Genomic DNA, 23,810 nt, shown 5'->3' on the forward strand with positions numbered 1-23,810 from the left:
GGCACCAAGCAGGCCTTGTTGCTTCTGTTTCTTTACATAGCCAGGATTGTCTTATTCGTCTGGATCTTCTGAACATCAAAAGAAGAGGCACTATCTTGAAAAATAGGACTGTATAATTATAAAAAGTCAGGCAGCTTAGGAACAGATACAACACCTCAAATGCTTTCAAATCCTTTCCAGCCCCTGCCTCAGTCCTCCCCCACTTTGGGTTACTTGCTAGTATTCTGTGACATCCTTGAAATACAGATTTAGCTAAATAAACTTCTCAAACCAATTTTATGTATACAAATATCCTCCCAATAGGCATCAGCTGCCAGCTCATTTGAGGCAGATGGATACAACAAAGTTAGATACAGCTGCATTGAAAGGAAGAGATATTACCTGGAACAAGAAAATGTATCTTTGTGATACAATGCAATGGGCATTTGGGTAGGGCTCAAATTCCCTTCAAAAACCTCCTTATTTCTCACTTCATCATTATGCAGTCTAGATCAGTTCCATTCAAGCTGGCAGTGGGGATTACAGATAATGAAACAATAGTAATCTTCTCAACATGGTAAACTCCATAACATCACTTTCTTTCTGTATAGGAGACTAAGGACAATTTTGTGAGGCAGGGGAGCGCAGCGCTTCGGAGCGGGGCTCCGGGCCAGCTCCCACCACCGACCCCAGCCCCCGTTACCTGCCCTCAGGGCGCCGTAGGCCCGGTAGAACAGGAACACCGGGTGGCTGCCCAGCCGCCTCAGCGCCTCCTCCGCCGCCGCCCGGAGGTGCTGGAAGAGGCCTTCTTGGCAGTAGTAGTTGAGCAGCGCCTGCGGGAGAGGCGGGCACCGCTCACTGCTGAGAACGCTTCACTCCGGGACGGCCGAAGGCAGCGCCGACCGCCCCGGACCGGCCCCGCCTGGCCGCTCGCCCTCCTCCCCCAGGCTCCACCGCCCCCTCCTGCGGCTCGTCCCCCTCCCACACGCCGCTCCCACACCCGCGGAGAGGCCCGGGGCGGGAGAGCCCGGCGGCAGCGCCCACCTGTTGCCCCTCGGCGTCCATCGTTGCTACCCGGCGCCGCTGAGGGGCCTCCGGAAGGGCGGTGGAGAGCCCGGCAGCACGCTGCCATTGGCTGGCCAGCTGCAGCGCCCACAGCCATTGGCTTGGAGGAAAGGAGGCGGGAGAAACACGGGAAGAAAAACTTGTTGCAAACGCCGGAACGTGTATGACAACCTATTGGGCTCCAGGGAGATGGGGGCGGGGCCACCCGGATGCGAGGTCCCGAAACATTGGTGCGAGCGGGCGGTGCTGGCTGGGGCGCGTGGCGCCCCCTGTCGGCGGGGCCTGGCGGTTCCGTTGGCCTTCCCTCGGGTGCGTCAGTGACTGGGGGCTGCGTGCGAACCGTGAGAATTTGTTTTCTCTTCTTGCTGTTTTTTGGCTGGATGTACGACTAAGCGGCCCACACTCCATGTGTTTCATTTTGTATCTCAATACTGAGCACTTCAGGTTACGTGAAGCTTGATTGTAGAAATTAAAGAGCAGTGGGGTAAAAGCAAATACATAAAGTCCTTCCTTCCTCCCCGCCTTTCTGCCTGCCTCCCTTCTCTTCCCTCCTTTCTTCCCTTCTTCCCTCCCTCCCTCCAGGTGAAAGCAATCTCAGTCATCATTTCTAGGCACCAGAAACAAGAAGCCATTGCCAAGTGACGTTGCTCCAGAAGGGCTGTGTCGTTGGTCCCACATGGAAAGCACCAATAACACCATTTAGCACAAGAAGACAAACCCATCCCGCGCTGGACAAGCAGGTGAAGCTGACTCTGCCGGCCAAGAGCACTCAGAACATCCTGACAAACCCACCGCACGGGGCACTTTGTTGCACACCTCCCATCCACGGGACAAAGAGGCAACGCAAAAGCTGAGGTATTTTTTTCTTGTTGGCCAAGATAATCCTCAAAATTTCCTGTTATGTTCAAGTGAAGCTTTACCTGTTCTGAAGTAACTTTTTGGCTTCTGTAACACTGAAAACCTAAAACAGATGTGAGAAACAAGTATTTTTGCATGGTCATGACCTGTGATCTATAATGACAGTGGCGTGGTTCTCATCTATGTTAAAATTACTTCCTTGAAAAAACAAAGTGCATAGAATATTAAAAAATATTCTTCAATTTACTACCGTATTTTTGAAGCAGTCTATTACTCCTATCAGTTTGTGGACAATTTACAGACTTTTTAAGCTTACCTTTTAAGAGCAGGCACAGACAAATTGCTTATAAACTGGTTTTATACGAAGTTCAGTATTCACCTCTGAGTGTTTTCTTTGGAAGTTGTAGAGGAATGCACGTGAGCATATAAAATGAACGTTTTCAGAAATTCACTGAAGCAGTTATCAGGAATAACCGACAGACCCACTTCCCAGCTGCATTTGCGTTTTTCCGCGTCAGTATCCACAAATGATAGCTTCTGGGAATGTGGTGGTTCCGAGAAAAATTGCTGAGGAAAAGTGCAATGGTTATTCGCTCCAATGCCAATTCACCGTTTTCAGAAATACAAGATGTTCTGTAGCCTATCGGTGAAGAGTAAGTAGCAAAAATAAACTGGTTCTCATAATCCAAGTTGGGGAATGTATATAGTACATTTTCAATGCTCATCTTTTTTCTTGTTAATCTCTTGCATGCTCCATTCTCGTTCCTGGGAACACTCTGAGCCTCCTGGGACACGCTCTGGACAGCTGTGGTGTCGGACAGCCGAGTGTCCCACTGCACGGAGCTGCTGCACGGACTCCGGGCAGTGCTACTGCTACTCACCGAATCGTCATGTGCAGCGTCCGACGTGCACTGAAGTAGAAACTCCTGGTTGGTGACTAACGAGCAAGTCCCAAGGACTTGCTTACATGGAAGAACGGCACGGCTGGCTGTAAAGGTTTTCAGTATCCTCTCATTCTGTGGTTTTAAAAGCATACCTTTTTATATTCAAGACAGATAATAAAGACAAAAGGAACATACAATAAAAAAATGTAATCTTTATTATTTTGGCGCATTAATAATGTTGTTTAGCATCAGTTAGGGTAATAGTAGCATTTTCCTGCATGCAGTTCACTAATACAGTATTAGTCAATAATTTTAATAAAAGTAATCTATATTTAATTTTCCTGTGTAAGAAACATAAAATGTCCTGATGTGTTGGATTATACAATTTTGCTACTTTCTCTTTGTGAAAAAATATTGTGGACCCAAGATAACATTAGTTCTAGTGCAGCATGAATAAAAAAAAACTATGTGAGTAAATATGAGAAAAAATTAAGGACTTTGTGAAACAAAGGTTGTATCTGAAAACTAATGATGCAGGCACTGCTTAGACATTCAATTTGAACTTTACACCATTTCCCAACTGCAAAAAACAAATGATGAACTTATTTCACAGAATGTATTGATATGTTTGCAAGTATTGTAAAAGATCAGAACATACAGCTATCCCTTGTTTTAGTTATCTTGTTCTCTGGAGTTCTTGTGTGAAAAGGTGCTATGGACAGAAAGTAATAAAATGGTGTGACATCAACTTGAAGATAAAATTCAGTTCTTGGTTTATGTACATAATGCTGAAAAATAAAATAAAATGATTTTTACAGTATTTATATTTGCTTATAAAATTCTAACATTATTTTCAACAGGTTTAGTAGTTTTCAACATGACTGTACAGTTTGGATATACACTATATGCTTCTCACTGAAAACTAAAAAATGTAAAATAAATAAGCTCCTAAATAGCTGCAAAATATTGCTTAATGGTATGGTGAAATGAGGTCTTGTTGAGTAGTTTATTTCATTTAGCTCTGATGTATGGCTTCCCATATTTAAGAATCCTGGACAGTCAAAGGAACAGAAGCATAGGCAATATAAACATGCACTGATAGCATCCAAACTATCTATAATGGTAGATAATAGGTAATTTTACCCGTTGAACACTTGCACACTACACTTATTGTGGTACATATTTGATGCAATAAATGTGCTTAGGTCATTATCTGTTTGCTCAAACATGCACCACAGGTTAAAAATTACTATTTACATAGCAGAGGGCTTTTCTTTAACATGTACAACAACCACCTTACTGAGAGCTGAAGATGGCTAAACAATACTGCAGGATAAAGCAGAACAACTGGATCAAGGGCTCCTTTTGATCATTTTGGAGGGTTGAGGCAGATTCATTTAGTATTTGTATGCAGAAATGCACGTGACAAAGACAAAATCTATGACTCCAGAGCTAGAAGGAAGTTTGCACTTTCTGAAACTTAATGGTCTGTGCAAAAAATAAACTGTCTCTACTGTTGCTGTGAGTTATAGGGGACTTTACAGGCATTTCAAGACTTGTTTGGGCATGATACAACATGAGTACAGTAATTAAGCACCTCAATATCTCTTATGCCTTTCCAGAAACACTGCGCTAAAAAAATCTGTTGTTCTGTCTGACTTAATGTTATTTTCATGCATGATCTCTAAGTGCAGCATGCCTTCATGCAAAACATTTCTGTGTGTATATTAGTTGGGTATTAGAACACAGGTGCCTTGTACCTGTAAAGACGTACTTCGTCCCTGCCCCAACAGAAGCCCCGTTTACAAAAATAGTCACATGTAATAAACAACATATGAATAAAAATAAGATGAACCCACTAACACAGGTTTTGTAAAAATATGATGTGTGTGGCAGTTGAAATGCAAACAGTGGATACAGTTACTGTATTGTTTTATGCTAAACACACAACAGCGTGGTTTGCACCCCTTTTCGCTGGTCCCTACAGTCTGAGTAGCCATTTTGTGTCTCCTCTTCAGCAGTGTCAGCTGGTAGTGAGAACAGTAACCTCCTGTCAAGGTTGTTTCCCCATATCACAGTCACAGTCACAGTCACTGACGAGGGGTCACTGTCTTTAAATAGGCACTGACCTTTAATGTACAGTATATTTGTAAAAATTGTCAGTTTGGCATAGACCTCCAGCAGGAGTCCTGTTGACACAAACACATGATCCTTACAGGCTGTGAACTGTTTTGTACATAGATGATTTTGCTTGCTATTTGCTTTTATTTCTGAACGTCTTTCCCTTCCTTTTCATGCTTTTCTTTGACTGGCCTTGTTACACGATCATAAGAAGGTGGACAAAGTGCTGTTGATGCGGTTACATCAGTTTTCTCTGTAAATGAGTTTTCATTTAACTTGTCAAGAAGGATTTCATCCTTCACACCCAGACCAGCCCCTCCTTCAGTTTTGTTTTTGTTATAGATAAAGGAAGCTTGTTTTACTGTTCGTTTTAAAAGGTGACGTCTATAAGCCCGTTGAATAATGACAGCAGATACTTCCTCCTGTTTTCGTTTTAATGTAGTTGTAATTGGTTCATAGGAAGCTTTTGAAGGATTGGATGCCATAAACCGATCTTCCATCTGTATTCTGAGGGCGTCCATCTCCCCGCTTTCCCCCAAAACACGCTTTGTGAAAGCAAACAAGATGTCAAGGCAGTGAATTCTGTCACCGCTCACCATGGGCAGATCCATCGCAATAAGCTGGACTTTGTTGGGTTTGGGTAGATGAAGAGGAGGCTCAAGTGCTGCTGCAAAATCAGACAGTTTCTCAAATTCCATAAATTGTGTTGCATCAGGATCAAACTTCTCCCAGACTTCGTAGAACATCTCGAAGTCATCCTCGCTCAAGGGTTCAGCGCTTTCTTCAGTAGCAACACCAAAGTTCTCCAGAATCACAGCAATGTACATGTTCACCACTACCAGAAATGAGATGATAATGTAGCTGACAAAGAAGAAAATCCCAACGGAAGGGTTGCCGCAGTCACCTTTCACAGAGCTTCCCGGATGAGCTTTATGGGGGTCACAGTCCGGCTCCCCACTGTTAAGAATTGGGGCAAGCAAACCATCCCAGCCAGCAGATGTGGTGATTTGAAACAGGCAGATCATGCTGTTGCCAAACGTTTCAAAGTTGAACATGTCATCTATACCAGCTTCCCTCTTGACATAGGCAAAGTTGGACATGCCAAATATCGCATAGATAAACATGACCAGGAACAGCAGCAGACCAATGTTGAACAGAGCAGGAAGAGACATCATCAAAGCAAAAAGCAGAGTGCGGATTCCCTTAGCGCCTTTAATGAGACGCAGGATTCGACCGATTCTGGCAAGTCGGATGACTCTGAACAGTGTGGGGGACACAAAATATTTCTCAATCATCTCAGCTAAGAACATACCTAAAACAGAAAAAGAAGAAAAAACAACATACGTTGCCTCTTAATATCATAGCAGAAATTTAGAAAAATCATTTGAAAATCGGTGGTTCTATGTTGCAATTAAAGATATTCTCTAGATTCCACTTGCATTAATTCTGTTATACCAGTTATACTTAATTTCTGCAGGTGCAATGTATTTTGAATGATCATAACAGTTTTGATGGTTGGATTAGGTAAATTAGACAAAATGAAATGCTGCATGACTTAGTTGTAAACCTTGCGATGGCAAAAGCTAACCATATAGCTCTATTTGAGTAAAAGTTCACCTTACATTTATTTTACCTTCTTTTTAGTTTAATAAACAAGACTTACCTACTATTGAGAGAATAACAACTACAAAATCAAAAATGTTCCACCCTATAGTGAAGTAGTAATGGCGAAGTGAAATTAATTTCAGGACACATTCTCCAGTGAAAAGGACAATGAACACCAGGTTTATCCAGTATAAAATATTTTCCATTTCTTTACTCTGGTCATCAGTTTCTACCATCATGGTAACCATGTTAAGACAAATAAGAATCATGATGCTGATGTCAAATACTTGTTGTGTCACAAAATCAAAGACCATGCCTTGGAATTTGTTCTGAGGAGAAAAGAAAAGAAGAAACATCCAATACAGCTGTAATTGTTTTCCTGCAAGAAGAAAGTAGAAAAATACATGCAGTAAGGCCAGTGAGACTTCAATAGAAATGTAACTAGTGACCTTAAGTAGAGTAGTCATATTAAAATGAATATAACAGCTAAGTTTGGCCTCCTTTGTTTGTATATTCATACATAAAACAATTGCAAAGGAAAAATATTTTACTGTGTTTTCATTTTCCATTTTTGCTGACTGGTACACTAGTTAATGATAATTTTCACATGGGTATATTTCTGCTCTCTATATATCAATAAAAATTGAACTGTTCATAAATAGCTATTAGTTTGATGTATATAAATTATTTTACCCCTGGTCTTGGTATAGGTTTTTGTGGTTTTTTGGATCCCAGCTTTTTCATTGCATTGTAATATTTCTTCTGCTCTTCTGTCATAAATATGTCTTGACCTCCAAAGTAAAAACATGAAATCAGAACTGGTTATAACCACATTTATATGCAGTGTTGAAAAAATCTCTTAAAAGAAACGTGATGTGTTTATTTAATTATTTCAGGAAAATCAGGCTTGCTGAATTGGGGAAAACCTCTTAGCTATCAGATGCAGCTGTCTGAAATCTAAGCATTTAGTCCAGAAGTTGTCTGGACTTCCAGTACTGCATTTCACAAAAAAACCAGAAACGCAGCATTCTTCTGCAGTAATATTCCTTGAGCTGCAAGAAAACCTTTTCAGTACCTCTTTTATTTTATAGGAAGAGATACAGTAAACAGCATCTGAGATAAGCTCAAGTAGTCTGGGCTGCTCAGTACAGTCACTTCTGAACTGCAATTTTAATGCAAAAAAGGAAGCAGACAAACTCGAGTTTTCTGTGCATGAATGTGTTAGTGCTTTACGTATCTCTAATTTAGCAATCACAACAGTAGCATTGGGAGTCAAAGTCTTCGAGATTTTTGAGAGATGGATTATCAGACTTTGGAGAACACAGCCAAAGACTGAAGCACTCTCAATACTGTTAACAGCAAAATGGTCTTTTATCTCGTTTAGTTTTCATGTTCAATGAAGTTCTGATTAGCCAAAGCCAGAACTGGCCTTTGGAGTCTGACAGGGAAGATAAAGAGAGAATTATAGGTCTTTCATGGCAACCTAACCAAAATCCACTGCCCATAATAGCTTTCTCATAGAGACAGCTTGAATGAAAACTCATCAGACTGTGCATACGTCTTGAAGTAAATTTTTCCTGGATAAAAGACACTTGCAGACATCTGATTCTACAGAATGTCTACAAAGACATAGGACTTGGATGCAGCCCTTTTGTGGATGTTTGGGAAGCCTGAAGAGATGGGAATGGATACACCATACACTGGACAGGCTCCCTAATCATATTCCTCTAGGCCTTAAGCATGTATGGCTTCCAAAAATCTTACTTAGCTTCTCTCATTAGTAACATAGACCCACAGGAAGACCACTAAGGTAAAATTACTCCAGTAATTCATAGCTGCTTTTGTCCTTTAGCTTTCATTACCTCCTCTATTTACAGAAAATAGTTTTAAAGATGAGCATCTGATACTCAGACCACCTATACCAGTGAGATTATCTACATCTACACAATGAAACAATTAAGAAAGGCCATGAGATAGCTACAAACTGCTTCTGTTCTGTATAATTTCAGATCATTTAGTGGCAAAAAACTTGAACACTGGGATCATTAAAGCAGCATCTGTAGTAGTGTGATGAAAGAATGCTTTATTTTTCATAACCAGGTAGCTATTTTGTGTGTGTGTGTGCTGAGAGAATCACTACAAATCATCAAAAAAATCAATACATTAGAAATGCTTTAATGTACAGGCCTAAGTTAGGCATTTGATCATGTAAGGAGATTTCATGCAGTTTAGGCATGGAAAAGCAGATGACTTGAGGAAGACTAAACTGGACATTGAATGCAGAAGGGTCTGTGATGTTAATACATACTACATCTTGATAAGATTTTATATGCTAATATATTTCAGCTTTTTCAATTTGGAACACACCTTGTGTTTATATCCCATATGTCATGCACTTGCAAAAAAATGCAATATTTTAGAATATCTTTAGAAGAGAAATGAAACAATACTTATCTTCTTTTTTTGCTGATTGAAGTTATCAATAATGACACCAATGAACAGGTTAAGGGTGAAAAAAGAACCAAAAATGATAAAGATGACAAAATACAAATACATGTACAGGTTGTCTTCATACTTGGGTTGCTGCAATATCTAAGGACAAAAAAAAAAGAAAGTGAAAGGTCTCACATGATTATTTCAACTGAACAAGTGGCAACCTACGGCAAAATATCCTTAACATATTTTGTCTAGACAATACTCCTGTCATCTATTTCAATGTATTTTGTCTATTCCATCTATTACTGACAACATCTGACAGTTTTCCACAATTTGTTACAGCAGAATTTCATATTAGTTAATTTAATTTTGTTTCATTGTATTGTATGAATATTGGTTTTTGAAGATACAGAAATACACATTTGTTGATAGATTGAACTCAAGAAAGAAAAAAAAAAAGATAATTTAGAAACATCTGCAGTACTTACATCTCTTGAGTCAATAGCTGCATACATAATATCCATCCAGCCTTTAAATGTAGCCTGTAAACAGTACACACCTGTTTAAGCATAGAGCTTGAAGACAATTCATGTAATTATTTCAGCAACTGAGTACAGCACCAGAGATAATTAGCATAACATGAGGTTTTAGATAATTTTGTCTCTCTTTTTTCACAGCTGCTCATCGGACACATTGCTGTGCATTCCCGTTGTCTCTATATGAACACTTTAAGCAGTAAGTGTAATTAACTTATTTCTAAATAATTATCACAAATGATAGAATGCAGTATCTAAATGTCCAACAAATCTTGTCAAACTGCAAAGGCTACATATAGCTAGGAAATAGCTTTATGGAACTGAGTTGCTACCACTGAAGACTGATATGGAGTCCCTCTCAAATCAGTCAGAAAGGTGGCAACCAAAGGGAAGCAGAACTTTGATCAGCTCAGAAAAGGTATTTTCCTATCAATCACAATTCTAATTTTTCTCTACTTCAAAAGACTTTACCTGATTTAGGAATTCTATTTTCACTGTAAATATATTGTATTGTGTTTTACAGAGGTTAGATCCATCAGATATGTTCTGAAATAAACTGGTAAGAAAAAGATGTGTTTTATGTGGATCAAAGATTTAACAAGCCTCATAGGTGGCAGTATTTACTGAACTTTTATAGCTATTTCCTCTGCCCAAAATCCATAAATTATTATATTTGACAGAGAGGTGTAGATTGCCTTATCTGAGCTCAAAACAGAAAGCAATTTCCTCTGTTGTAGAAGTAAGTTATTTTGACTAGGCAACACCTCCAAGTAGATATCACTCAGTTTTTAATCCAGTTGCGCCCAGAATAAAACAAAGAAGTGAAATAGTTCCTGGCCATTTAATTCCTATTATAATTCTGCTAAACAAGGCTGCAAAACATCAGTTTCTTCATATTCCTTGCCACAGAGATCAGCTGCAGAAACAAGTTGAGAATGGAACACGCTTCATCTGTGGTTATTTCTGTATCTCCATCATCTTCAGGCTTCATTTCTAGTGGAGGTTTCAAAAAGGCTTTGCTTATGCCGCATACAAAGGAGTTGGCATTGTCCTGAAGTGAACTTAAAGGAAAAAAGGTCCCCTGAACTTCTGAGACAGTGGAATACTAAAAAGACCTGATTATCCTGAGATGCAAATCCAGTTTGCAACAACTTTCACATCTTGGGGCCAACACAGAAAATACTAAATTCTAGCAACTTACAGTATGGTTGTGAAATCAAAGTGTAGTATCAGAGGACCAATAAATCTGAAACAAGTAGAAGTCTCAGCTGAAGAATTTAAAGGGGAATATTTGCACTGCAAGGGATTAGGAGAGGTAGGATCAGCTTTATTTATCTAATTCTTAATGTATGTTTAAGCTGTTCTCAAAGACTTTAATGATGGACACTCCACAACCTCATAAAAATATATATTCCATCCCTCATCTTGATTTTTTCCTGATATCTAAATCCTTCTGTTGCTGTTTAAGAGTGTCACTTGTCATAATCGTTACATACCTGGAGAACTGAGTACTAATCATTCTTTGTGTAGCACCTTTTACTTATTTGGAAACTGTTGCTGCCTTTCTTCATTAGGCTGTGATCACTGTTCCTTCAGTTTTCCACGTAGATTCTGTTTTCCAGAACTCTGGTCATTCTCATTATTTTCCTCTGAGCTCTCTTCCACTAGTTCATCTCTTGAAATGGTAACCAAATCTGGACTCAGTATTTCCGCTGAGGTCTTAGAAGGTCTAAATAAGGCAGGATGACTATTTCATGTCTTACAGGCGCTATTTTTGTTTCTGTCTTGATACCTTATTTGCATTTTTTGGAATGTCATAACTTAGGTTGAAATCAGCATTTCAACCTGTAACACTAAATGCAAATAATGGACATACTTTTACATCAGAAAGATGATACAAAGGATGGCTCTTCTGCAAAGTGTGTGCTGTTGCCTCAGATTCAGACGCATGATGATCCTTGCATATCATCCTCCAGGCAAGGTGGAATTATTGGTTTTTGTAAATTTATTGGTGTACCCTAGACTGATTAGACTGAATGGAAAAAAAATCCCAGACTAATTTAAAAATATTAAGCTTCACCATCATCAGTAAAGGACTCCATTATAAAGAGACAGTTCCTTTCTGCTAGTGCTAGGAAAAAGAGCTGAAGAACTGAGCTGCTTGTTGTTATAATTAAAAAGGAAAATTGAAGAGTATGGGGGGGTGGAAAATATAACATTCTACTATCTTGCAATTCAAAATATCTAAAGTAAAATACCTGTTTTCCACAATTAATTTAACAAAACAATAAGATAACACCATTCTTGAAGAAATAAAGTAAAAAATCCCCAAACCTAATTAAAATTAAGTAATTGCAAGAATAAAAATGTTCCCTCATCATACTATTTGTTTTATTCTAAATCTCTTCTGAAAATCGGTAGGAATCAGTGAATACAACCATCACTATGCAAACCCCTTTACACCAGTTAAGAACTTATCTGCAAGTAAACGGATTCTTAATTCCCAAAGCAGAAGCATCAGTTCAGTAGGAGAACTTGTAATTTTTTAATACGTTGATTGAACAATAGCAAACAATGGAACTGGAGGTTCAGTGTCAAGGCATCGCATTTGGTGAAAGAATGTTATTTCTACTGCATTCAGTAGAAGCTTAGGCCTGGTCATGTTAGACTTAAATTTTATCTGCAATACACCTTCTTTAACAGAAATAAGGTAGTAATTGGGCATTTGAGCATAAAGAATAGAAAATAAGACAGAAATATTACTAAGAGATCAAATTCTTAGTTTCCTTTTTGTATACTCAAATATATTGTATACTCTCAGTGACACAAAATCAGGAGTAATTAATTGATTTCAAAGATTACAACAGTGTAACTGAAACTGGCATCTGTTCCAAATGTTGTTTTCCCCAAAGAAATTTGAAAGACATATATTCAAATGCAGATTCAAATGTAGTTAGAAAAACCAACAAAACAAAAATCTCCCAATCTACTGTTGTTAAAAGTACATAGACTTTTTTCACTGATTAATAATTTCTGATGGACCTGTAAGTAATGCTGGAGTTTCACCAGTCCATTGCTTTACCAGAAATAACCACCAGGAAGATTGACATTCCCTTTTGGAGATCCAATAGCAACTTGCTTTTAAGATACTAACCTGCTGGAACTTCGGAGCCATCCTAATCTTATAGCCCTAGAATTCAGCTTCTGATATTTTACCCTACACTTGATAAAATGTGTTTTCTTATTTATATTGGTAACAGAAGAATAATATAACATTGTGCTTTGAGACCCACTGGTTCTCCACATTTTATCCCTGTAAGCAGGATATATGCTTATCAGCAGGATAAAAGCAGGTCTGCGGGATATTTACTTACCAAAGAATCCAAACACTAGGTTTAAGTTAAAAAGGCGTAAGGCCATAAAATTATCAGGGCAGATGCCACATCTCTCTGTGTACATCAGCCTCTTCCTCTTCAATCACTGATGTATGCAAACTGTGAAAGGAATTTCTGCAGCAGATCTGTCTCCGCTTTGATGCTTTTTTCTTTACGGACAGAGAAACACTCAAGCAAGTTCAGACCGAGAAAGGAAAAAATAAGTTTGTAGATCCATGTAGACCAACATGAGCTACGCTGGATCACAGAAGAAAAAAATTCTTATAGAGAGAATATGTACTTATGGGACCAATGGCATGAATATTTACACTCCAGCTTCAAATTATGCAAGAATTTTGGAAAATAGTCTCAGATCAACAATGTCTATAAAACTTGGTTATATCAATGGCATATACTGTTAGCCTGTATTTTGGGGCAGAAAGAATTGTAACGCTGCTATCAATACTAAAGATTTTCCACACACACATACCTCCCCAAAAGAAAAAAAATACAATATGCAAACCAAAAATTAGTTTGTGTTCTTTTCTTAGGTCCCTCATTCCTCATCACCCCCAAGGAACCTCAAGAGCCTCTCAGAGAGTTCTTTTTGATAAAAAAAGCCACTGCCACACATTTCCAATCTATTTTTTGAGACTAGAATATTTCTTTCAAAAATTATCCCACTTCTTTTGAGTATTTCTGTGTGAAATATCCGTTTCTATGTCACTCTTAAAAATGAGATTTTTTTTTCCCTGTGATGATTAGACTCATCTACTACTAGTAAAGTCTTTTCATGATTCAAAAAATAAATTGTTCATGAGACTCATTTGTGTCTTTCCCAGAATAATAAGGTCCTCAGTGCTAGGGTCTGGAGGTGTTTTGGCTTGTTCTTTTTCTTTTCCATGAAATTGGCACTACTTCCAGTAGTGGTCACTCCAGACAGAAAACCTCAGTGATGCAGAAAAATATTTATGTTGTGTTACAGAAAAGCTGAAGGGAATTACAATACTCTTCGACTGGCTCAAAGGGCATAAGTAAGAGGGGGAAATCGAGAATGGAAGTAATACTGGAATGTAAGAGGCAGCTTTCTGTAATCAGTTTCTAGCTTCCTGAAAAAGGAACTTTGTATCTGTAATTCATCCATTGATACTTATCACTGAGTTTGTCCATAGAAAAATGTCATTCACCTCTATGGGTTTTTTTTTCTCAGATCTGCTACAACCTGAACGAAAGTCTGTCCTTGAGGTTGTTCAGTAGACTTTTCAACTAATCATGAAGATGTCAACAGAAGGCCATTAATGTTCAGCTTGCGAGCAGAGAAGGCATATTCACTTGCAAGCACGAGTTTTATTCCAGTTTTTCAGGCTTAATACCTTATTTTGGGCCAAATACTCAAGTTTCAATAACTTAATCTTTGTTTCTGACATAATAATGGATACCTCTAATTAATTCTTAGTATTTACTCATCTTTTCTCTTACTACAAGCTGATTAGCAAAGGTAGGAAAATCTAGGGTTATGACATACCTGTTCACTTCTAATGTTCATCTGAACACGATGTTCTAGATTCTCATCAAAAGTGCTTTGTATATCAAATTGAACATCACCTTAAAAATATCTTCGATTGAGAAAGTGATGTAAGAATCTCAGACATTTTTGAATTGTGGCCTTTCTTGTGTTCTTGAACATGAAAAAAATATAGATTCTGCATATTTTAAAGCACTAGCTGAAAATCAAGGTGATACTTTGCTTTCTCTGGCCGAGGGCTTTTATAAGTCCGTAACTGCAAAATCACTACCAGCAGCTTACTTACCAAACCCTAAAAGATGTGGAGCCAAGTGTCTGTTTTATGGAATGACAGAAGTGCCCATTTTTCTGGTATGTGAAACAAAAAAGTGTGTTCATGTTTTTACAAGCATTTTAGTAATACAGAAAAAATAAGTGGTCTCATCACTGACATTCTACTCACACACACAAAAAATCGATGCATGAGGAAGCCTTTGATATCAGTGCAAAATCTCTATGTTGTAGATACTGCAAAAATAACTGGCTTGTCCTCCCATAAGAGCTAGCATCCCCCTTGGTAGGTTTAGATTAATTTTTCCTTTGGAAACATAGAAAAAATTGGCAAATTTCTCCCAATTTGCCTCCCAGAACAATCCAATAATTTAAGGAACTAAGTCTTACTGTAAGAAATATTTGTTAATTTCAGTGAAGATGCAATGAGCTATGCATAGCCGGGACACTGAAATATGTATGACTGCAAGTAGCTGAGTGGGGTGATTGTGGCCACAAAACCAGGAAAAAATGTACCTGGTGTTATTCCTGTCCCAGAGTAGTCTGGGTTACTACTGGAAGAGGCATTGCAAGCCACTTGGAAAGAGTGATTTTGCTGATGTCTCATTTCTCTTGAACATGCGTAATAAAGCATTCTGCCTCCCTGGCCCCAAGGGCAATTATAGATCAGTGGATTTCAAAAATAAGACAGAGTAAATAAATATTTAAAGTCTTTCTACTACAATCTAATTTTTTAATCAAAATCAAATTCTGTTCAGTAGTTTATTTTTTTAATACTGCTGGTTCCTGCTCTTTCCTGATGTGACAGTAAATACTTAATCAGAATGAAATGTATATTGTCAGAGTTATCAGTCACACAGGTGAGATGCTGTATTAGCCAGGGAAGGCAGTTCACAATGCTCGGAACTCTGCGCAGGACCATCTCGGTACCACTGCATCATGTTACTGAAAACTAAGATTTTGCAGAATTACACAGTAACCTCAAAAAAACCATAGAGGTTGCTGAATGCATACAACACAGGTTAGAGTCCAGTGTTTTCTTGAGTAGAGCTGGGTCAAATTGTTAGCTAATCCAAAATCTAAAGACAGTGTTCTCAGGACACAATTTTGATAGGGAAGGCATAACCTTATAGTATCTTTCTGCATATATTCCTTTTTTTCTTCTCTCAGTTTTTACCAAATAAAGTCCACTAGGTGCTTATGCACAGAAATGGCAGGGAAAATATTTCATAGACTGCAGTACCTAATGATATTTTTCTTTTCCTATTTCTCTTCTGAATGAGAAATTGCTTCTTTGATCCCATAAGTCTGCACTGAGATGGGATTTCCGACCTGGAATTCTTCTCTGTGACTTATTCACACCGACCAGATTTTTGGTTTTCAGCAACAGCCAAGCTTAAAGTATTCAGACAGCTGAATACCATGCCTGGGTGCTTCTAGAAACTTTTAAAGTTAGAAGGGTCTAGAGGACTAAAGGAGCTATAAATGGGAAGAACAGCAATTGTTCTGTCAGATGTCCTAGAAACTCTGTATTCTTCTTTGTAGGCTCTACTTGCTGCTTACTACAAAAAGAGTAACCCGTTATCAGTGCAGCGGTAATACTAAATTACAGATAAAAATCATCAGGCATATCTGTTTTCTGTCTTTTTTGCTTGCATTGCTTTTCACTATTACGTATAAACAATGAGAGGTATATAAAAAGTGATAAAGAGTGATCACTTACTACTTGAAGTAAAGAAAGATACCCAAATCCTACATTATCAAAGTTTACTTTCACGTTTTTCCATCGGGCACTTTGATTGTTTTTTATGAGTTCCTCGCACTGACTAAAATTGTTGATTTGGTCGACTTCAAACCTTTCATCAGTTGTGGTGTTAACACAGTAGTAGAACTTCCCAGCAAACAGATTTACTCCCATGATGCTGAAAATTAGCCAGAATATAAGACAAACGAGAAGCACGTTCATGATGGATGGAATTGCTCCTAAAAGGGCATTCACAACCACCTAGTACACAAATACAGGGGAAAAAAGAAAAGAGTGTAAGAATATTTACAGCAGTAAAGGCTTGTATACTGTTTTACCAATGTTTAATAAAAGGTTGTTCAGAAACTAATACTGTAAGTGTTAAAGCAGTACATTAATAACTGTAGCATTGCACTGTTCATTTAAATGTTCAACATTAGAACACATGATAAAAGGAAAATAAGTGAGAAGATTAAAATAATGAAAAGAAAAACAAGAGAAGACCTGGTGGTAGAAAGATGAAGCCTGACACTGATATGTTCTATATAAAAAAAGACAAATGTGTTAAATAAAAATACAGACATAATAAAATTCTAAAAATGCATCAAATTATGTTTGAAATGTTTAAAGAAAAATGGCAACCTATAGATTTGTTCAACATAGCTTTGAAATTTAAGCTGAAAACATAAATGCCATGAATCTAGAAACTAAGCTCTACATTAAAAGGATTATGCAGGAATTAAATACATATCTTTATTGCCTTTTTGTTCCATGCAGATTATAACAAAGATTAATTTCTTTGTATAGAAAAGCAAGACAGTTTTGCAATATGTGCCTACTTGAATCAACATAATTTATTTCAAGCTCCAGTCTTATTGTTTCATGTATTGCATTTAAGTCAGTAATACCCTTCATTTATCTAAAGAAGGACATATATCAAGGGCATATTTAAGGGTTTTGATTTTGCATTTTAAATTACTTTTGTCCAGTTGCCTTCTCATCCACTTGCAGGCAAGATGTCAATAATTACTTAAGTAGATAAAAAGTGTATTTTTCTGATATATACAGTTAATTAATCACGTGTCTGTCAGAGCTATCAAAGCTTTTGTGATATTTGTTTGGCTAATAGCTCAGCAATCATTTCTCCTTAAGTATCCAATACCAGGTCTCATTTAAAAGTTATATTTTAAATTTTACTTTTTTTCTTTGTGAAACTTTTAGGACCTTGTAGGAAGGTAAAAGAAAATATACAGTAGGGCTCTGATTCCAGGTAATCCAGCAGCTGCAGTAAGACAGGAAAGGACTGGCATGGATACTTGGGGTATATTAAGGCATCATAGTCCATCTTTGTTTCCTTCTTTCTGCAACACAGAAGGATCTTTCCCACTACCAACATAATTCTGAGCAAGCTCAATCTTACTACCTGTATTTCACAGCCTCTTGAAGGCCTTTGGAACCCGAGTATTGTCTCAGCACCCTTCTCCTCCCAAATGTTATGGCCAGGAATTAGGACCTGTTTAGAGATCTTAGGTAGAAATGTTATTTCAGGGCATGTTTTCTTCTCATTTAGAGGGCCTCCTGCATTGACAGAGAGTACAAATGGGACCTTTCTGTAACTGAAAAGTCTCCCTATCTTTTATTAAACCAAGATTTTTTTTTTAAATTAGCTTTTCTTGGCAGCTTCTTGAGATTTATACTATAGAAAATGTGAAGGTGATGTATGCATAAGATAGCCATTAAAAAAATGTTTAAAAGGCTAACAAGGTCCCAGTAATATTCTGAACGTCGGAAACCATTTTCAAAGGAGTGAGGGAAATGGTTTTTTACTATCATATGAGGAAAAGAAAACTGTTACTACTTAAATTGATGAAACTGAGGGCAACATAATAATTAGGAATGCAATGATTCTGGAACTTATTCCAAGTCTGACCTGATCTATGAAATTGTATTATGCTATTGCTGCTTTGAAATTCTAGGCCAGCTAGTGCTTGTCTTTTTTTTTTTTCCTTCACCCATAAAAATGTGTTATACTGATTGAATTCCTCCATTTAATCTTGGTAAAAAGCCTGAAAATAAAGATGCCAGGAAAGAAAGATGGGAATTTAGGCCTGCAACTTAAATAAATTAAGGTTACTTGTGCTCACATGAAGAATGGTTTTGCATTAATTGAGTGCCTGTAGCAGTTACCTTTTTAGCAATTCTGAGATCCATTGGACCACAGCACAGATCCAGAACAGGCAGCAGAATACTAACAGTTAAAGTAATTGTTACAACAATGATGAATTGATAATAGTTGTAGAAAGAAAGATTTCTACAAAATGCCATCAGTGCATCTCACATCTTTAGATGAACAGGCAATGCAGTCTCACTGCTGAGACTGCCAAAAGATCAGCCACGTCCTCTTGAACAAGAAGTGACAGGTTCCAGCAACTGTTCCAACAACGGTTCCAACAACTTATCTCATGTAGGTCCCTGAAAACCCATCAAATGGTAACAATTTTTGGTCATTACTGACCTGGCCTGGATGCGAACTGGTGACCTAGAGATGAAAGGCTCTGTATCCTATTACCAACCCCTTGAGCTATCCAGTCCCCCTGGAAGGTTTTTTAAGAAAAGAAGAAAAGAAAATTAAAACTTTTAGAAGTTGTTTTCTGCTTGCATTTTGTTTTTGTTTGATTTTTCATATTGTTTTTATCCAACCAGTGTTAAGCCTTTGACCTACCATACTTATAATGTAAAACTGCATTTCTATGTGCTGGTCAGATGGTCGGCTGACTGACAGTCTACCTGAGGACGAAGTCTTTAATTTCTTCAACATACACAGTTGAAGGCAATTGCTTTATCGATGGACAGAATGCTTTTTTCCATTTACTTTTTTGGTATTTGTTTTGGGAATAGCTGAGGTATATGACGATAACCAGGACATTATCTCACATAATATATATCCAAGATAGCACCCATACATACATATACAACACCTACTCACATAAGTTACAGCAAATGGACACAAAAAAGTGAGAACCAATTGAAAAGTGAACTGAATGCAACCGAAAAAATAAAAAAGATCAGCTTTTGCTACCAGAGCTGTGCATGTGTATAGAATGAGGGTTGTGCAAAATACCAGCTTATCACTGCTATATGAGTAGAATATAAGGAAGCTTTACTAGATTCAGCCTTGCTGTGGGACACATCTGAAATACATCATGAGATATAAATTTATTATATTTTCCCACATCAAAACAGTTTCAATAGATCCTGGCACCTCAGCAGCCACAGGCTTTCCAGGAATTCCTACACTGGACCTCACTAACGGATACATCAGGGCCTCCTAAAATCTGGAAACAAAACAAAACCAACCTTCAGTAGTACTTAGCCAATTTTTCCATAACTTTCACATCTTCTCTGAAGAAGTTCCAAACTCTGTCCCTGGTGCAAATGAGGAGGAAGTTACCAGCTTGGGGATGGAAAGGGAGATTTATGTCAGGAACATCCCTGCTACTTAAAATGGCAAAGTACTTTATTTGCCTCCACTTTGGAAGTTTTCATTTTAATAATTTTAGGCTTAAACAGGAAAAGTTTCTCAAAGATTTGATATGCTAGATCTCACATCAGAGTCCTTCGAAGGGGTCCATCAAAGGCTATAGAGGTTATTCAACTGTTACCTCATATTTTTTTCTGCATGTGCATTCTCAGGTAAGGTTCACAAGCACAGAAAAGCCAAATAGTTTTAACTTCACCAGGACCTTTATGGATGAAATCAAACCTTGTCTTCTATGCATGCTCTATGGCCCTAACAAGCATAAGACATGTTCCTACTGTACTCAGTTCCGTGTTAACTGGAAAAGCCTGAGAAAGCCTTCAGGAACTTCAAGGACAGGACCAAATGTCCAAAAAAAGGAATAGTGTATTTCTCTTTAAGTGACTGTCAGCATAGTCACACAGTTGTAGACTTCAGATCATGCTCGTTACAAGAAGCCATCCATCTCTCTCTTATCAGTACAAAGACTAAAGAGCCAGTAGTTTAAAGACAGCAGCATGCAGATGGAGTTTGACAACAGCTTATGTAGCATAAGCTGCATTAGAGCAAAACAGGAAAATTCATTCCTGACTCAAATGAAACACTAACACTGCCTTGGTCAGGATTTGAGAGTACGTGTTGCCTTGTCTTGAACAAGTATGAGGTAAGAACATCTGCCATAAGATTATGAATCTTCTGTGCCCAACTGGCCCAAGTCCAGATGTACACAAAAGGAATTTGCACTGAAAGATGAAGGAGGGAGCAAGTGGCCATTGTTTCAGATTCTTGGTAAACAACAGAGGTACAATCCATGAATGGACAGGAATGGAGGCTCAGGTGACATACATGAACTGAGTTTAGCATGTTCTCATAATGAAGAACTTTGACGACATCACACAAGAAAAGCTAGAAATGCTGAAAGCACACTGACTTGACCAGATGGTGGGTGTCAGCTAAAAGACAGGTGTATTCTCTCTTAAACTGTGGAGGAGTTGGGGCAAGGGAGGAAAAGACATAAAGAATACAGTAACTTTCCCAGTCAGGGCATCAAAAGAGCATCTGAGAGAGACTGTGAGGAAAGCCCATACCAGAATCAAAAAGATTAGCACTATTTAATAGACCAAGGCAAGAAATCATGGGAATAAACCTCTGCCTTGAGAATTATAATCCCTGGCTCTTTGCATTCATGAGTCAGCATCCACGAGAGAGCCAGTGCATCAGCAGATTTCTTTCTGTTATGGCAGAGTAAGCATACCAGTGGACCTTCACCGACCAAGTACCAGCACAGTGAGATGAGCTGTCCAGCATCTGGAATTCAATGTATGGCTCCCCTTCATGTACTTTTAACTGGTAGCTTTTCCACTATCGCTGGATCCCCTATCACATGTATACTATATGTTTTATAGTTTACCCATCATGAAGCATGGACACATGTTCCTATCAGACCACTCAGAAATATATAATAGGAACTTCTCCATATGCAAATAACAGTTTTTTCCAAAGACTGGTGCATAAAAAAATAGACAGATGTTCATAAAGTAACATGCAATCAAAAAATTGTTATGCAAACTAAATTTAAGAGAGATGTGCACCAATTCTGCTCTTTATGTCCATGTGAGAGGAAGACCCCTACATCAAAAAGAAACAAACAAACAAACCAACTCCACCCCCCACAAGCCCCTCGATTTTGCTAACTGCACAGCAAAACCAAATTCAAAATGTCAATTGCCTTATTCACAAAACCTTTTGAAAGGTAATGTGAAATGCAAGGGTAGGAAGTATAGAGCAAAAGGTTCCCAAGAATTCTTTAAAGTACCTTCCCCCCAAGATACTTAAACAGCTCCTCAGTCTCCAGGGATTAAATTCACCTCATAATTATATCTATGAAGAATGGGGAAAGTCTCGCAGACTCTCTCTTAGTAAGCTTTTCACACTTTAGGGATCATAGCTGGCTTCAAGTTTATGAGATGGCAGTTTCTGACATTTCACTACAAAGCTCTATACATAAAGATAATTCGGAACCTTGTAGATATGCAGTGTGATGTAAAACACGAGACTAGATTTCCAGAAGAGAAGTACCTTAAGAAACATGCAATTCCTTCAATTTTCTCATTTGGTTTGTCAGGTAAAAAGAGGAAATGCTTGGACCTGCAGAGTAATCAGTGGTGATAAAGTCTTAATCAACAGAAAAAAATCTCAGCAAATAGTATTTTCATTGGTTATGAGATCATCCACCAGTGCAGTGATGAAACTTGCTACTATCTAGGTTTGTGCAAAGATTAACAAGGGTGAAGGGGAGCTTAAATATTTAAATAATTCAGACTAAAACTGTTAAATCCTTAAAATAATTCAGTTGGAAGACGTCCAGCTTATGATAACTACCTGAGTTCATTTTCATCGCAAAAGCATTCTGTGACACTGAGATAATGATCAGCAATGTGCTCTCCCTCAGTAAAGTGTAAACAATCTCTAACAAAATACAGAGTTTGCCTTAATGCCATATACATACATGTAATTTATTCTTCACTACATGATCTATGAATATGTAAGCCCAGAATTACATAATGTTTTGAAAAACATTTAGAAAAGTTAGAAGCAAACGAAAAAATAAAACTGGAATACTATTCTAGCAAACTAATGCTTACCCTTAATTCAGCATCACTACAAAGTAGCAAGTAGAAAGTTTGTAAATTATGATAATGAGCAAAGATATTATTTAAATAGAGAAAAATGTGTAAAAGGTCGTTTCATGAAAGAAATGAAAGCAATTTGTCAGTGTTAGAACTGGCATGAGAAGCACCTTGCATATGAAACAATTCAAAAACAAATGAGCATTTAAGACAAGATTTATGATAAGGTTTTTGATTTTTGAGTAAAATGAAGACTGTACTGGGAATACAGGATGAAGATTATTAGAAAACTACCATTTAAAGCAGCAATTGTAAAGAAAAATTTGGACTTTACTGAGAGTCTGCAAAGAGAAGATAGGCAGATGGAAAGAATCAGAGACCTGACAAGGAGGTACAGCTTAATGCTAACAGTTATGAACAAATGAAGTTGCAGAAAGAGAGGAAAGATCTCAGAGGAAAAGAAAATCACTCCCTGCAGCCCTTTCTACTTTTTCTTCCTTCATCGTTACTGTACAAGTGCAGCTGACTGAAGAACATTTCTACTAAATAATTTTATCTTCAAAGAAAATACTTCCTCAAACACTTATTACGCAAACTATTTTTACAAGACTTGGTGCTGGAAAAATTTCATGCTATTGGGTGATGAGTTTATATCTTGGAAAGCTAGAACTGTTAGCAGGGAGGTTCAACTAGATGATCTCAGGAGGTCACTTCTAACCTCAACAATTCTACAGATCTGTCCTAGCTCTTATAAGAAAATATAACTTGTTTAAAGTACCAACAAAAGCATTTCTTATTCATGTAGCAGTCAATTCAAAGCAAGCTACACTGTTGGATTTAACCAAATACTGGAGTTCCCAAAGCAGGTTTGGTTCTGTTTCTCACCAGAAATCAAGTATACAACAACACAGAAGAAAAGACATAATTTAAAATACTGTATGATGAAATACAATAATTATCTGCTAAGCAATAAATTACAGGGCTGCATTTGTTTGAGAAGACCTGGTAAATATTGTAAATACACATGAGTATGAAAACAGAGTGATTATTTCCTGTGGGATCAATATCTTTGAATTTCACCGGAGGCAGTAAAAAACAAAAACCAAAAAAACTCCCCACACCTGTTTTGCTCTTTCTGTTGCATAAAAGAAATCTTATTGACCTTTATTGACCAGGAAAGATATTACAAAAATAATACTGCTATTGGCATTTTATAAAAATCACAAAAATAGTTTCAAACACAGGCCAAAGATGACTGAATTCAGA

General features: G+C 37.8%; 2 protein-coding genes and 1 long non-coding RNA gene across 21 annotated transcripts in view; 1 reads left to right on the top strand and 2 right to left on the bottom strand.

Moving 5' to 3' along the window:
* Positions 1-1,181, bottom strand: part of TTC21B (tetratricopeptide repeat domain 21B) — a 35,229-nt gene extending 34,048 nt beyond the window's left edge. For 2 of the 10 annotated variants that reach the window (XM_065069688.1, XM_065069690.1), the window contains exon 1: positions 1,024-1,061. Coding sequence is in view for 3 of the 10 variants with exons in the window: in XM_065069680.1 (XP_064925752.1) it covers positions 687-812; positions 1,024-1,141 (244 nt within the window). In the remaining 7 variants the exon portion in view is untranslated. Of the gene's footprint in view, positions 1-381; positions 595-682; positions 813-1,023 lie in introns of all 10 variants that reach the window. The other 8 variants (XM_065069683.1, XR_010473838.1, XM_065069680.1 and 5 more) reach the window with 8 other exon arrangements.
* A 53-nt stretch (positions 1,182-1,234) lies between these two features.
* LOC110360737 (uncharacterized) lies at positions 1,235-3,606 on the top strand. Its single transcript, XR_002416826.2, has 2 exons — positions 1,235-1,528; positions 1,656-3,606. It is a non-coding gene; the product is annotated as an uncharacterized LOC110360737 (long non-coding RNA).
* Positions 2,979-23,810, bottom strand: part of LOC102093056 (sodium channel protein type 1 subunit alpha) — a 95,543-nt gene continuing 74,711 nt past the window's right edge. For 7 of the 10 annotated variants that reach the window (XM_065069666.1, XM_065069671.1, XM_065069664.1 and 4 more), the window contains 6 exons: positions 16,377-16,658; positions 9,437-9,490; positions 8,967-9,104; positions 7,206-7,310; positions 6,571-6,841; positions 2,979-6,219 (listed from right to left, as the gene is read on the bottom strand). In XM_065069666.1, the coding sequence (XP_064925738.1) occupies positions 5,051-6,219; positions 6,571-6,841; positions 7,206-7,310; positions 8,967-9,104; positions 9,437-9,490; positions 16,377-16,658 (2,019 nt within the window). In that variant the 3' untranslated portion in view covers positions 2,979-5,050. Of the gene's footprint in view, positions 6,220-6,570; positions 6,892-7,205; positions 7,311-8,966; positions 9,105-9,436; positions 9,491-16,376; positions 16,659-23,810 lie in introns of those variants that run through there. The other 3 variants (XM_065069673.1, XM_065069672.1, XM_065069674.1) reach the window with 2 other exon arrangements.

Source organism: Columba livia, chromosome 7 (assembly GCF_036013475.1).
Source record: "Columba livia isolate bColLiv1 breed racing homer chromosome 7, bColLiv1.pat.W.v2, whole genome shotgun sequence".
Lineage (NCBI taxonomy): Eukaryota > Metazoa > Chordata > Aves > Columbiformes > Columbidae > Columba > Columba livia.